We start from the raw sequence: 16,983 nt of genomic DNA on the forward strand, positions 1-16,983 counted from the left end.
ATTACGCCCATGTATAGAGCGCCTTGGGAACAATGTGGGGGTCGGATGCCTTGCTCAAGGGCACCTCGCCCATGCCAAGGAGGTAAACTGGCACCTCTCAAAGTACCAGTCTACACTCCGTACTTGCTCTGTTCGTTGGATTTTGGTAAATAAATGCAGAAAAGCAGATATTTGTACAAGTCAGCTTGGGAATTGTGATTGTGAAATGTGTGCATTAGCATCATGTTGACCCATTCATTCGATACTTTAAGCAGCTGTTTTAGTGTAAATGAGCTCCAACTCAGGAGATGATAACTCACCAGAAGTGAAAAGGAGCCTGCTACTATTTATAAGCAGACATAATTCATTGAAACCTGGAAATGACTTTTAACAAATGTGTACGGTTTATACTGAAAAAGGCGGCATGGAGGTCATTTAGGGTTGATATGTTTTTTGGTTCCATCCTGGGCTCCTCCAGAGTTTCCTTGAGACACTGAACCCATAACCGCTCGTGATGAGCAGGTTGGCAGCTTGCATGGCAGCCATCAGTCATGCGTGAATAGGTGAATGTTTGGATGCAAAGTTTGGGGTTGTAAGCCCCATATAAATACATGCAGTACATCGACCATGTTGCATATATTTTTCCTTAATTCCCTTATTGGAATTGTTATTTGAAGTTAAAGGAAAGTTAATAGTTAATATTTCTCGAAAATTGTTTTCAGAGAATATAGATGTAGAATGGTAAAATAGTTACTTTCCCAGGTGTAAAAGTATAACAGATCCTAATATACATTTACCCTTTTCTTTTTTATCAAGTTGTATTGCTTTGTCCTCTAAACTATTATGGTTCCAGCTGATCAAGTTAGAAAGAAAGAAAAATACGTCACCTGAAACCAATATAAATTATCATAAAATCAGGTTATTTAAAAAAAAAAACACCAATGTCAAATCCTTATTATCGTATCTTTGCTATCTTTATCATTTTAAATCTAATGTTTGGTATTTGGTAAAAAAGTTATGAAAGGGTTAAAGTAAACAAAATAAAAATGTAAAAAAGTGAGATTATTTGATTCCAGCTATTGCTAGCGTACTCTTTCATTTTGGCTTTTTTTTCAAACAAGCACAATCACCTATGAAAAGCCTTGAAATGGCGCACTAAACAAAGACCATTTATCCATAGTAATCTTCTGAATACAGTAAGAGAGCAACAGGACATTTAGTGTCCTAATAGTTACATTAAGCTACTTTTTTGGAATAAAATCTGAAAGTAATGCTTTCCTGAAAAAATACCTTATAGTCGTTATGGTAGTTTATTAGCCTATTATACTGGAGCTTCAAGTGCATCCAGCTATTTCTTATATCACTTCTTATGGTTTTACTGCTGTTAATGGTGGAAGATATGTCTGCAACTCTGCCAACAAAATCTCTTAAGAAGATGAACTGTTTAACTAAGTCAGAAATGATCTTACATCCCTTCACTTTTGTTGTAATTAGTTGTCAAGCTTAAAGATGGCCCTCATCATGTGAATTCAAATTGTGTTTTCATCAATAGAAGTTGCCTGGCAACTAAATCCCATAACCCTTTTGGTTGTCTAGCGTACCCTGACTGATGAGCACTCAAATGTGTAGAAATTGTTCATTCAGCCATACAGTGTGCCATAAACTATACCTTTTTTGACATCACATTTGCACAATACAATTCAGCAACACAGAAAGAGCGGAAAGGCCTTTATACTTATGTTGGTCTGGAGGCACAAGGGATTTCATCCAGATTTCATCATGACGGTCTAGTCAGACAGACAGAAGAGCCTCAGCTGAATTTCTAATCTGTCTCTCTCCCTCTTTCCGTCTCCCACACACACAATATCAAAACGTAATGCTTTGGTTTTATTTGCATAAAAATAACAGTATTCATATACGTTACTCTCTATTGCCAGTTTTTGACACTTTTTCAAGGTGGCCATTTTCTGACCTCAATAAACTCCCTCTGAGTTTAATCTATGCAATGTTTTGATATGTGTGTTAAAGCCAGATTGGCGTGAGTTCCGCAGAGCTCAAGGACAGTTTGGGGAGTGACTCAACACTGTGAACTCACCAGTATCGGGAATAGCAGGGCCTGCTGGGAGTATTGGGTTTTTGGATAGGGTTTCCTCCACTATTGGATAACTGAAAACAATCTTATGGGATTGCAACTGTTTAATATAATTTTGTTGATCAAGCATTTTAATCTAGAGGTGCAAAATCGGTGTTCTGGTTGAAAAAAAACAAAATAATACAACACCTTCATTATCTACAAGTCTATTTAGAAGCCTGTGAAAATGTCATGCTGAACTTTGTGTCGGACTGGGGCTCTGGCTAGTGGGTTGTGTGGGGGAGGGTTACAGATGGGGGAGAAGTGAGTGGGGGTGAGTGATGAGGGGGGTTAGGAGAACACAGGCTGCTGGTGCATGCTCTGCATTCCTCAGGTGTTGTCAGCATAGCTTGCTCAGTAATTACCTCTCTGTGAAAACATGCACAAAGCCACACTTCACTAGCAGGCAGCAACCAAGAGAAGCTGTTAGGGTACATGTCAGAGACAGATGGGAGTACATTTATATTCTCATTTAGGCGTAATATGAGTTGAAATGGTAATTTTTCAAGAGATTGAGTGTGCCAGAGTAATATCTGTTAAAATATCACAGGAATGGCGTACTTCATGCATGCAGTGTAGTTACAGATGCACAGTGGGGCTGTGTGAGAGTCAGGAGTTTGATTTATGCAGCAATCCATCTTCTCTCAAGGATATTGGAAGGTTGGGTAATAATTATAGCCAAGCCATGCTTATCCAGTGGTGTGATACAATCGTACAGTTGCGAAAAGATAGATTGCAAGGTTGCATGCAGGGAATCTTGTGATCCTCTCTTTTTTGTTTCTCTCAGATGCGTTCCTCATTTCCTCACCAGGAAGCAGGTTCTCCCTGTCTGGGAACTCTTCTCCTCTCCCTCCTGTGCCCTGCTCTGTCTCCTTGGCTGGCTTGCTTAAATCGGAGGGATTGTGTGCAGATGTGCCTGGAGAGAGTCCAGCCCCTCTGCCCTGGGAGAACATGTGGTTCGGGAGTGTTTACGCTGGCACTCTCTCAAGCTGTCTCCCACACAGCATGCTGGCGTCTGTCTCTCCTGGGTGACACTACTTAACCCTCCTCTCACAAAGGGGGCATTCTCAGGTTGAGGTGACATCATGTGGATTTATTGACAAACAACAAAGACAGCAATGTAAATATAGAGTAAATTCATTTGATAAAATAGTCTTTTGGATTAGCTAAGCTTGAACATACTATCTCCCCTTTGACCTTTCTTTGCATTTATATTCAGTTTTGATGCTTGGGGTGAAAATATGTGTGGATTCGACAGATATCCAGACACCTCAGGCATGTTTTTCACAGATTCTCGACATACTTCACATTCTCCCCTGTGATTCAGGCTCTGGGTAAACATCTGTAAGCTGAAATGCCCTGAAAGGCACGCTTATTTGTAACACCAGTAACCAGCAAGGTTACACCGTGTGTTTTTAGTACCCAGGTGGGAAAAGGGGAGACACACACTGCATAATGCCATCAACTTGCAGAAAGAGTAATTCATGTGCGTTTCAGTTACAACTGACTTCGACTTTGGTAGAAGCAAAGTTCCAAGATTCTCGATATAACCAAATGTCTCCTTTATCAGAGCTTCCTCAGAGGTTGTGCCATGTAAAATGTACCAAACATTGCATTACATTTTATCATTTGTTATGTTGTGTAAGTGAAATGAGTAACAGTCTACATTTGTCTTTCTGTAAAATAAGTATTCAGTGCCCCCTGCAGGATTGGATGGTTTATGAGTACCCATCAAAGCTCTAAAGAATAATTTCTCAAAGAATTGACATTGTTAAGTTTGCACTTGTCTTGAGGAAAATATTTTGGCTAAATGGTGACTTGTGAAAAATCTTGAATTTGTATTAAAGCCAACTATATTTTCCTGTAAAGGACATCCTTTTCTTAATTTATTCATATTTTAAAATCCAGATCCAGCTATCTGTATAGTTTGCTTGTTTTATACTCAAACAGCGCAACATTACTGGATAAAGTGGACCTTAACAAACTTTAAAAACAATTATCTAGCTTATTGGAATAATGTCTGCCAAATTGTAATCTGATTGTTAAATAGATTGTGAATATACTGTAGGTGAAGTCTGTATCTGACCTACAGAATCATCTTTTTTTAAATCTTAACTTATAACTTGTTGGGCAATTGTATTTTTTGCTCAGCCAAAAACATATCAATATCAAAGCAATCATACCCTTGTCTCTTTTTTATTTACCACTAGGGGGCATGATTTAGTGAAGAATGCAGAGGTTGAAGGGCCTACACACACACACACACACACACACACACACACACACACACACACACACACACACACACACACACACACACACACACACACACACACACACACACACACACACACACACACACACACACACACACACACACACACACACACACACACACACACACACACACACACACACTTCAGATAACAGTATCGCTGTGCTATCTTGACTATGTGCAACTCTGAATGTTTGAGCATGAAAAGAAAACAATTTTTAAGTTTAATGCCAGAATTTATTGCAGGGCTTCTTTATCAAATGTGATTCAAAATAATAACATATACTATTAGAGTCATAATTCATCATGTGGATTCCTCAGTCAAAAATATGATTGATACAAAAAAGCAGCCTTGTTACATTATTGCATGGCGTGAAAATATGTATTTACTTCTTACTGACATGACATATCCCTTTATAGGTAGAAAATGTATAAATGTCCTAGATTTGACTAAACACCTGCAGACGAATAATTGTTGAACTAGGGGTGAACACTTCGGGCATGTCAGGGTTGCACAGGGGTTCAATTTGCTTTGAAGTATTCTCATAACGAAAGGAATCACGATTATTTTTTGAAATATTGAGCCAACATGGCTGATCTCGTAGCGCAGTTGCAGGCAGCGCCGACTCTCTCCCACCTCCACGGTGGTTGGTGAAAAAGCGCATGAAATAGGAGAAAAGGAGGTGTGTTAGCGCATGCGCAGACGGTGCTCACCGCTTAGTTATGCCATTTTTTGAGGAGTCGAGCTTACGTCACGGGCTCGTCCACAGTCCTGGAGCTTGAGATTCACCATCCACTCATGCAACCACAAGCAAAGGGAGACATTGGTGCTCCGAGGGGAAAATACGCTTTTACTTTTTAATTTTTCTTTTTAGTTTGGCACGGAATGAGCTGAACGGATCCGGAGGCTGCTACAGTGCGTTTGGACGTGTGGACGACTCCAGTGGCATGGTGTGCTGAAACAGAGACCCCAGCAAGCACTGAGACAGAGGTTACCCTGTGCATCATGTTTGAATGCCGATAATCAATTAGAAATATATATGACTGTGCTACTGCATTACCTATAGCCTCGCCGGGCTGTAGCCACTCTCCTTTTACTGCTGAAGCCCGTCTGAAGCGGACACCGTGCTGAGGGTGCAGCTCAACGGACAATCGCACCCGGACCATTGGAGGGGTTCGGATGAGGTGGTTGCTCGGGCTTTTAGGTTTTAGAAATCCAGCCAACTTTTCCTCTATTCCTTTCTAACAGCAGTGCCGCCGAGCATTGCTCAGGAGATGGCGATGAGGTTGTTCTACTTGGGATGTATACTCTGCTTGGAGATCATATCTCCTAACGGTGCAACCGTAGGTAAGAAAGCCTGTTGTGTTATCTTGCATTGTGATACTCGTGAAAGCATGACCACTTTTTCTCCCCCTGCAAAGCATCTGTGCACAGGCCTATGTTCACCAGAGTTGGAGCCAACACAGCAGATAGGTTTGGCTTCACAATAACTGTGCACACAACGGTCTTCTCAGAGGAAGAGATAGATATTTGGGAAAACCTTTAATCAAACCGCACAAATAAGCAGCGTGTTGATTTAGGCTTAAAACCAGTCTGCGTTTTTTTTTTAGCAGTCTGAGCAGACAGAATGGGCCTGTCTGCAAGGATGGCAGATAGTGAGGTTGCTCAATGTTAGAATACCCAGCAGGTAAAAGGCAACACTTGCATGAACGATCTATCTCCACAAAACGACATATTGTCTGATTGACTGCGACAAAATGGCTATATCCCCTCTCATTTATTTTCAACAAAAACACAATCCGCATGTATATTGACTGTATGGCTACAGCTGATAGCTACAATTCAAACGTGCTGTTGTTTCAAGGGGAAAATAAAAAGCAGCAGGCTTTCCTATAAAAACCTGTGGGAGCCGTCGGTCGGATCAGCTTTCATGTTTGTTTTCAGTTCCTCCTCGCGCATGAAAACAACAGTTGTGTCTGCTCGTAAAGGTGTAATATTAATGGCGCGGCTTGTCCCGACGTGTAGCGTCAGAGCTGCTGGGAATCACAACTCAGTGACAGCCAGGTACTGTGTGCTAGTGAAATGAATAGTGATCCTGTTACGTCCCGGGAGCTCCTTAATACTCCCGAATACTCCCGAATCCCTGATAGTAATAATGAGATATTAAAGGCACCATTGCTTTTGTGACAATGCAGTGCAGACCTGTTGAACTAACTGCCTGCTATTTCTTTCTTGAGCACTTGAATGGAAATCTAGAGGTACAAAATAGCACATGTGGTATTCTACAGATATATCCATAGGTAATATTTAATGTTGCATCTGCATACATAGTATTATGAAATAGGTTTATCCAGAAGGCACATGCTACAATCAGAATTTATATTTTTCTGGAGTCCATTGTGACTCATCCATAATATTTTGTGAGTTTAAAATATTTAAGTCATGCACTAGTAGCGATGTCCTCTGTCCCTTCCAGCACAGTCCTGACAGCTGTGATTATGAAAAACATTTGTAATATCAATGTGACAGTTAATTTCCCTCTTTTAGCCCATGTTTACTTTCATGCCTAAAGCAAAAGCAACACATTAGAACCTAGATTTTGCCACTGAAGCTAAAGTTAATGCTGCCAATGTCTTTACAAAAATAGCTCCTGCCCCTCTCTGTGTTGGGAGATCTTATGTAAGTTTCATTAGATTTTGATGGAGCCTGTTCAAAGTAAAAGCCATAGCTGATTTCACAAGCCCCTCCTACCTCCTCCATCAGTATGTAACATCTGGACACAGGGAGACCATTAATCCAACTTAGATGTGACTGCAAGGGGGGGGGGGGAGGGACCAGCTGAAGTGCTGGGGGTGAGGGCGGGTGAAGCGAAATAAACTTCCAAGAATCAGTCTTGGATGCTCCCTTAAACTGACACTTAGTTACATCACAGGGAGTCCGAGATGGAATGATATAATGTGTGTTACATCATTAGTAACAGTTGATTTATCATCCTTCCATTGCAGCGGTGTTAAACCAAAAGGGTAGAGGTGGTGTGAGTGAGTAGTTAAAGCCCTAAGGCCAGCCACTTGGACTGGATTTGTCTGGATCACCACTGGGCCGCGGCATACATTTATGAATTCAAAGAGATTATTGAGAGGAAAGTTATAGTTATCAGTTTATCATTAGACCAACTTCCTTTGTTTATTATTGATCTTTGATGTTGATTTAGAGTTTATTTTTAGGCACTTCATATTTTTTGGACTCAAAATCCAGTCGAATGTTTATGGGTCCTGATTATATCGGGGAATTAAACATGAACACAATATGGAACTGGTGATTGCTTTCAATGTAGGATTGTTGAAATTCAGAATGCAACCAACGATTAATCTACAGTTCCTTTTTGCAGTAAAATCAATAAATATTTAGTCCCCTAAATGTGTTTAAACGTGCTAAACGCGCCATGCACCCCCACAAATTCCCAGTGCCCAAAGCGGCATATTCAAACCAGTTTGTCCAGCCAATTGTCCAAAATCGAAAGATAATCGGTTTCCCATGAAACTAGGACAAAGAAAAGCTTACAATTCTCTTGAAAATTGAGATTTTGCTTGAATGATGAATCAATAAATCTGCACCAATTTTGGTTATCGATTAATTGTCATTGTATTTACATTTTAAAGTTAAAGTAGCGTTCCAGCTCCTCAATACCGAGGATTCGCTTCTAATCTTTAGTGTATGTGGTGTTTGTTTTGGTTACCCGATTGTCATTGGGGTGCAAAATGGTCTTTTGTTAAATTAAATCCTCCTCATTGATTTATAGTTTGGAATTATACCATCAAGATGTCCATGTCGCAATACTTGAAACTACAGAGCTTACATATAGGATCTTTATAACCTTAAGCAGAAGAACCCTGTTGGTAAAAAGTGTAAACGTAGGTCAGAGGCTAAAGAGGTTGAATTCCTGAGGAGCCTACACTCTGTTTGCCTGACCTTTTTAATAGGAGCTGGCTTTACCTTTTCCTCTGAACTATCACTGGAAACATCTGCTGGAAAAATTCAGCATCCCTCATACAAATTCAACAGCTAATGGAACTTGGATTGCTCTCTTCAGCTCTTCCAAGTGGAGGTCACTGGGGAGTGGTTATTGTAACTATGTACACCTAAGGCTGTCTGTTGATGTACTCTTATCGTGTGACATCGATAATCCTCATTATGTTTTTCTGGCATTAAGAATGTTATTGCAGAGAAACATAGAAAAAAAGAAAAGAACGAAGTATGTGGATTGAAATACAGCCAACGTGTTGAGCACATTCTTTGGCTTCGGAATGAGATTTAATGTAAAGCTTGTGTGCATGTGTTTTTCATTTTGGTTTTAACCTAGTGAAAGTATTTGTGAAATGATAATAGTAGACACCAATGGGATTCTCTACCCTAGCAGCAGAAAAGATCCCCTTTGTATCCGTCTTCTTCCTGTGCTGCATTGCAATCATCTGTTAGCAGAAGGTAAAACCAGATTAACATAAATATCCTCAGTGTTGTTCCCCACATATTGAAGGCGTGAGACCACAGATGAAAGAGTTTGTTGATTGTGAATAGCAGGGGTGTTCTGTAATTGGTGTTTTCCGCTAGCTACATTACTGTTTACCCGGTTTTGCTCCTAAGACCCAAAAAAAGAAGCGGATCAGCCGCTTTAACAAAATGAGGAGTGTGGGTGTGTGTAAATGCAGAAAGATTAAATGGGTTATTGATGGTGATATAATCAGGCCTTTCCTTTCCGTTCCTGTCATTAATATGACGATGCCTACTTGAAATTAGTATATTTTTTTGACATGACAGGTATTACCATAACACATCTTTACATTGCACCACATTGCATCATAAAGAGAGTAAACAGAGTTGTTCAAATGTTGCAAAGAGGTGCAACATTTGCCTGACACCTGACACAGCTGTGGGAATACTGGCTTTGTGATTCCTGTTTACTTTGACATCATTAATTGTGAACTCCTCACCTGTTCTTGACACTTTCAGTTCCTTAATTCCGTGTATTGTTTCAGTTGGCTTTACCAGGTCACACTCATGTACGGCTCAGATGTTGTGGATGCCACTGACTCTGTGTTGTTTGGGACGTCGAGTTGATCACTAGTCAGAGGGAGAATCTAATATGGAAATAAGATTCCGATTTCATGGACTGCTGCTATGTGTCAAAGTATCAGCAATTAAACAAACATTTATTTTATTATTGTTGTCGTAAAGATAAGGACACATTGATACGTTGGCGGTTGGTCCAATTTGTTTATCTCATTCAACTGAATTGTTGTCTGAAGTGTCTTGTAAAGACAAATGACAGTCACTCCCTCAAAACAGTGATATACACTTTTCTGAAAAGTTTGAGCTTGACATCATTTAAGACAACACAATTGTGTTTCATGATGTCATAATTTCTTCTCAATACATTTCTATTAATAGAGGGTAAATAATCACAATTAAATGACTGCCATGTCATATTTAAAGGCTATTTCTAATCTTTTGAATTTATATTTCATGCACCTCCTTGTTTTCTTCTGTTATCACCTTTAAACTATTCTGCGTGTGACTGGGAAGTTAGATATACTCTGTGGTTCTTAAGAATACTATCAAGATTAAAGGGTGTGTGTAGTCTTTGACGTTAAATGTGCTTGCCAAGGTCCAAAGCTTCTTTGTACAGTAACTACTGAAAGTTGAGTTTTCAGGCCATTGCAATTTTCTGTTATTTGTAGGAAAATCATACTTTGCAAGAGTTAAATCACTCATGCTGGCATTATACTGCAAACTGCATTTTTCAAGGCCTAAGCTAAGGAAAATTCATGTGCAGATCTCACTGCTGAACAAAAAAGGTCTTCTCTTAAGACAACCCCCTATTGTATTGTTTACAAGTCACTAGCCATTATTGAGCCAGGAACATTCATCCATCCTGTCTCCTTTAGACCGAATCCAATGAGGTACTCATGGAGATTGACTTTCATTAAATCACAGAAACATTTCAGCCTTCAGCTGAGTTAAATCCTTATTTAATAACGTACTGTATTTCTACCTTATTCCTGTAGCCTTGGATTTTGTATTCCTGGTAGCTTTAAAATACATGATAGTCTTGATTTACAGTCATCTCGGTTGCTGTGAATGCCTCAATTTATGTGATCCATATCGTGGCTCACATAGCTGAATCTGGTTTTACTTTTCAGAGACAACAGCCCTGGTGTGGAAGAATTATCTTTATAGCACCATGATGCCTATTTGCATTTATCTTTATGTCCATCAATCACAGTAACTCAGTGCATGTCTTTTTACTGCGTTGCCTTTAACTGCTCTGGCCTGTGACGTCCTGCGGATCCTCATCAGGTTACCTCTGAGGTCAAAGTTGCACCCCTTTGTTGTGTGATGACAAAAAAACAAGGCTTTTAGGCACAAGAGGAAGTATTAACTCAAACTTAGACTTCTCCTATTTATGCATATTCAACCTCTTTGAAAATAGTTATGGTGGATTAGTACTTAAATAGCCCACGGACATTGGATGTGCATTGTGGGCTGGTTAAAGTGCTCCAGTGCTTGTCATGGGCTTGGTGTGTCACAAAGCAAAGTGGTTCTTTCCACTGGATGGGCACTGCACAATGTGGAAATTGAGAAAAAAAAACATCCAATGGCCAGGACAGTGGCAATGGAAGGACTTTACATTATTTTTATCACACTTTTCTAACCGTGAAATATCTAAGTTCGGGCTAAAATATAGTCTATGAATAATTAATAGACCACAGAATATAAAATGATGACATTCCTGTACCCTCATTCTCTTCCCTGTGGTCATTGTTTGGTTTTAATTGTTATAAATAATGCATCGATTCCTGCTTTGAAATCCTGTTAAACTGAGCGCAGAGTAATAACTTCAAACTTAACTTCAGGGGTCTAATTACATACTGTAGTTCGTTCCTCTTTTCACTCCCTGAAACACTCAGGAAGAGCTGCGTTCTACAATAGAGGACCAGGAGGGGTAGAAGCGTGGGATGATGAGAAACAGTCCTGGGTTTATTTTAACATTCTCCTATTGCTTCACTGTACCAGTGCCATGTATTTACTCATATTCCCATTAGTACTGTTAGCTTTTAACAACATTTAACAAAATCCATCCACTTCTGCTCATCCAAGAAATAATCTAAAGGGGATTGGGTTGGTTGACTACTAGGATGTGCTCAAAAAGTATACATCATATAGCCAATAGTTTGGTGCACACAGACTCATTGGTGAAGAATGTTTTACGTAATGTGAAGCATGAAGTCAGTCTCGCAGCAAAGAGAAACGAGCAAAAAGTTAACTTTCCCCTGAATTCACAAGCTGTTTTGTCGAGCAGCAAGAGCTTTAAATCCTGCTGCTCGTCTGTAACAGATTGTCTTTTTCAGGAAAAGCTACACACATGAAATCAATTAGAAGGTGATGGAATGTGCATGGATCTGGAGTTGATTTGTAGAGCAGGGATGGCCATATTGAGAGAGACGGATCGGAGCGGGGGGGGGAGTGGGTCAGTGTTGTGTCCCAGCTGGTGACGGTGTCTGGAGGCCTCCATCACTTGGCGTTGAATTGGTGATTTACTCACCCTTCCCATCATGTTCCATCCCACAGAGTTCAGCATTTAAGATTTTTACATGTTTTTTTGGATTTCAAAAGCAAGACAACACTTTGAATTGTTCTTGCCATTAAAAAAAGCCATTATAGTTATTTTTCTTTTTACTAGCCACTCAGGCTGGAAGTTTCTATAAGAGCCGGGCTCTGTACGTTTATGCATTTGCTCATTCACTCGTGTCTAATGTTTTTTGCCATGCACAGTGCTGAAGGGCAATTCAGTGTGCACTGTTTAGACAGCGCAGAGCTCCAGTGGCCCTGCATAAGGAAATACAGTGTGTGCTCCATTCAACTGGCAGTATGCTGAAAATCAAAACCAAGTCAGCCAACTGGAAACTGGGAATCCACATACTAGGAAGCAACTCTATAGGATTTAAAGCTCGGTATTAAAGCATGTGTCCGGTTAGTATTTCAGTGACAGAATGACTTTAAGTCGTTTTATTTTCTCTTACACCAGAATGCATAGTCCTTTTTTCGAACTCCTGAACACTTAAAACATGTTCATTGGTTTTTACCACCTAATTCTGGGACACCCCTTATGTTTCTCCAAATAAGAGTCTGAAAACGTTTGTAAAACCATTGTAAAAACTTGAACACATGTTGTATTTGCGTGTAGAGAACCGGATGTTTAGTAGAAACCCTAATCCCGTGACTAAAGAATTTTTTTCTGCTTTACTTCTAGTATAGCGTTCAGGCATTCTTGGGTTTACATTTGCCAAAAGGACTTTCTCTGCTTTTATATTGTAATTCCATTGCCGTATCACTCTCCTTTTAAAAATATTTACTTTAACACTTAGCGTGCAACGTATTGAAACTACATTACAGTGACAGAGTCTAGCATTTTGTTTTTTTGTTGAAGACAGCTGTTTCATGTTTTTGAACCAGCCGAATAAAGTATTTTGGTACATTTTATCATTTCAGTAATTATCTGTATTATTATGTAGAGTAATGATGTGAAATTCAAAACTCTTGAAGGTTTCAACTAAGTCAGCGAAAGTTAGTTTTCTAATTTCTTCTCTAATTTAATTAATGTTATGCCCTATCAGAAACCCAGAGTTAGATACCTCAGGTCATGTTAATGTGGCGGGAACCATTTTTTATGTTAAAGTGTGTAGAAGATATCTAAATTGACCATAAGCAACATAATGTGATATTATTACTTATTGTTTTGAACATGTGATAAACATTTCTGCTGTTTATGGATAGAAGAGTTGAACACTGTGAGATTTCCTACCATATTAGTCACAGCAGGGTGATCAAGTTGCGTTCAGCTGTGGCAGGAAATGCTTTAGTTGGAATGGCATTATCAGGAGGAGACTCTTGGAGGCGAACACTCTGGGCTTATAGCAGTAAGTGGAGTATGCACCTTGATTAAATGGGTTTGGTGTTTGCTGTTGGGCCTATCCAAGTCTACTAAATAAAGACCTTCTTCATTCCCCTTTGTAGGTAAAACCTGACTGAAATGCTTTACTTCCCAGCCTGATTCGGACCCTCCGAAAATTGTTAGCATTTGGCAGGAACTTTGGAAAAAAACACGACTTTGCATACTGAATTAACAATTCACATCTCTGTTTGAGATATTTCAGTGGGCTTTGAAAGAGGACTGCTGAGGGGGAAGGCTGCCAGTCTTTCCCCCAGCCTCTAACCCCTCCCCTGCCACAACCTCCAATTAGGCTCAGAGGTTCTCCCCTTTGCGGTCTGTTCATGCTGGTGTGTAAAGGGATGATAAAATTAGAACCCACAATGTTTTATTTCCAGTTTTATGCACTCATAGGGAACAACAAGCTCAGCCCAGCTGCTTCAGACGGGGGACCAGAGGGATGTAGAGAATGTCTTCACATAGCAGTCTGCCGGAGGTTTCAATACTTTTACTCATTAGGCGCGTTCACACCAAGTACTTTGCCGTATTTAGTGCCGGCACTCAGTGCCCCGGCACTTATTACCCCAGGGCATTTAGTACAGATCGCGTTCACAACGGAGTACTTTTCCCTGAGGGAAGATTACGCAAATGAGCCGCTGACGTCACTTCGTCTTCTTCTGCTTTGGGTTTACTGGCAGGCCGCAAACAACTTCACGGCGTATACTGCCACCCGGAGTCCCCGGCCGGAAGTCCCCGGAGTTGGGGACTGGCTTCAGTAGAAGCTGCTGGGACTCCCAGCAGCTTCTACTGAAGCCTTCCGAGTAAATCGCCGGAACGCCGACACCTCCTCATCTTCACCGCTCCCATGTTTTATTTTGTGTTGCCATAAGTTAGTCTCTCTGCGTTTGTGCACTGGGCAAATGCTAATGCTAAAAATGCTAATGCGAGGATAATAAAATGGCGGCTCTACAAAACATTTCAGAGTTGTACGGGGCGTGGTTTGCAATTCGCCCAGCCAATCAGAACTGGGGCACTTTTTTCCCCCAGGAAAGTACCATCTTTCAGCAGGCACTAAAAATGGGGGTAAAAGTTCCCGAGATTAAGTGCTCTTTTTGGTGTGAACGCAACATAAGGGGTACCAACGGAACTAAACGCGAAAAGTACGGTGAAAAGTACTCCGGTGTGAATGCGGCTATAGAGGCTCACGGCTCAGTCAGTGTGGCCGTTTGTTTAGTAGTTGTTTAGTCTGATTAAATGGCAACATATAAGCGCAGGCAACTTCAGTGCAACTACCGCCATACGGAGTGTGACAGGACATTTGTAATCTGAAAGGAAGCTACATTAACATGTTGGCCTCAGGCCATGGCTAGCCTCTATCTCATTCCTTCACTGATGGGTCGGGTGTGTGCATGTCGTCTGAACTTTGTCCGTCACCAGTCCATTATTTTACAGCTCCGTCTCACTCTGATCTTTAATATTATAACCTTTCACATTCTTATGATATTTGATACAGAATCTGTATTATAGCCTGCCATGGCTGAGTTTAAACCTTATTCTCCTGTAAGCCTTGCCGCTGCCATTATGTGAATAGAAGAACGTAGCGAACGCTCTGCATTTTAAAAGCCCGCGCTCTCTCTTTTTCTAAATCTCCTCAAATAACAGGGTGTTGTTCACATATGGAAAGCTGTGATCTGATCCATACAACCCTTAAGCTCCTGTATTGTATTTACAAAAACATGACACTCAGAAGACTCAGCGTTTAGTGCTTACACATTCACTGCGCTGTCAAGTGAAAAGAGACCAGGGTCTAAACCCCTTAGTCTGACAGTCCAAAGGAACGTGATTGCAATGATACACTAGCCTCATGCTCTCTTGTGATTTCAGTCACATCCCAGCACCCTTGTGGTGCACCCCAACCCCACCACTCACCCCACACCTCTCTGCCTGCCAAGTATGTAGGGAGGCGAGTCATCCAGGGCGAGAGAGGGCTCAGTCCCTGCAGAGAATCACAATGAGACCTTGGGTCTGTCTCTCCCAGAGCATTACTGCACTACAGTACAGTAGCAGCAACCTCCTGCCTCAAATGGCCTTTGTGGTCAATTTTTTTATTGTTCGTTTTAACCACTTGCATAACGGGAAGAATTTCACTTGTGTGTATATATGGCAATCTATTTCCATTCTTCCTTAGACTTGCATACATTTTACCATGACATCTCAACTAACTATTTCCATTTTTTTGGTATTCAGGTTATTTCTTACAGAAATAAAGGTAAATAATAAAATATGATTAGTTCTTCAGATTGCTAAGAGTGACCGGGACAAACATTTTGAAGATTTTAATTTGTCGTGAGAAAATTAGAATTCGATTCACCTAAATTGTATTAGGGGTTGAGCCATAAATCTCAGAGACAGCTGTCTAAACCTGGGGAAATAAAAGTAATATCCTGGGCCAGACACAACAAGAGTGAGAAAAATGTGTTTTGGGGGCATTTCTAAGTTGCATATTTAAATAAGTTACTAATTCAGTGTTGACGGACTGAATCAACACCATGGAGGTAGAGCTCCATTGGACGAGTGTTTTTGTGAGTGCGGCTGAGTTAAAGCATGTGTCAGACTGCTGATGGGTCTGGAGCGTTGCTGTGGTGCTGTTAGCCTGTGGTACACCTCAACAATCTGTGCTGACTTACTGCCCAGGACTACCACGCTGTGCTCTTTCCCATGGGTCAGGCGCTGATTGAATGCCCAGTTATGTCTCTGCTGTGACACATGAAAGAGCCTCTGTGGTAAAAGTTGAAAAACACCTTAGGAGTAATACAAAAAAAAAAGCGGAAAGAAATTAGATGTTCGTAAGAAGAGAGGAAACAACAAACAAACCCATGAACTAAAAGGCCCCTCTGTTAGCTGTAAACTTGTAGAGGAGATTTATTTTCCTGAATAGAGTGTGCCTGTGGGACTGTTGATACAAAAACATCATTGTAAACTTGGGCTGACCCTTGCATGTTACTTTGCCTGGCTCAGCTAAGATCTATGCTGCTTGAAGCTGGAAATGTCCTATGTAGATTCTGCACAGGAGAAAATAACAGTTGGAAAAATGCCTGAAATCGCATTTCTCTCTAAATTGACTTTGTATTACAAAGCCTTTCAAGACACAGTTGATTTTTTTGTGGCTATAAATTAACTTTCAACTCCTTTTTTTCCGCCCCCAAAGTTGATGACCCGCCGAAGACCTGCAGCCCTAAGCAGTTTGTATGTAAAGACCAGGTGACCTGTATCTCCAAAGGCTGGCGCTGCGATGGGGAGAAAGACTGCCCAGATGGCTCAGACGAATCCCCAGATATCTGTAAGTATTCCTACATGAGAGTACTTCTAAAACTGTCCCTCAGCAGACTTGTGTCCTCAGCTCTCCTGTTCTCTGCTCGACCTTGGTTCAGGGCACTGGGGACTAGTTTTACTTAGCCTTCTTTTCATGAGATAGCCAAATAGCAATTTACCCATTTTAAAACATTTTCATTATCACCAAAACGTTGTTGCCGCACATGAAGTTATATAACATCAAATTCATTACCTCTAAATGGCCTTCAAGAGACAACGGCACAATGTTCAGACAGTTT

The 16,983-nt window shown here is 40.7% G+C and overlaps 1 protein-coding gene across 2 annotated transcripts in view; it reads left to right on the top strand.

Moving 5' to 3' along the window:
- The first annotated feature begins 5,137 nt into the window (after positions 1-5,137).
- lrp1ab (low density lipoprotein receptor-related protein 1Ab) overlaps positions 5,138-16,983 on the top strand; it is an 86,167-nt gene continuing 74,321 nt past the window's right edge. The window contains exons 1-2 of one of the 2 annotated variants that reach the window (XM_034144957.1): positions 5,138-5,733; positions 16,581-16,712. In XM_034144957.1, the coding sequence (XP_034000848.1) occupies positions 5,661-5,733; positions 16,581-16,712 (205 nt within the window). In that variant the 5' untranslated portion in view covers positions 5,138-5,660. The remainder of the gene's footprint in view (positions 5,734-16,580; positions 16,713-16,983) is intronic. The other variant, XM_034144956.1, reaches the window with a different exon arrangement.

The sequence above is a fragment of the Trematomus bernacchii genome, unplaced genomic scaffold, assembly GCF_902827165.1.
Source record: "Trematomus bernacchii unplaced genomic scaffold, fTreBer1.1, whole genome shotgun sequence".
Classification (NCBI taxonomy): Eukaryota; Metazoa; Chordata; class Actinopteri; order Perciformes; family Nototheniidae; genus Trematomus; species Trematomus bernacchii.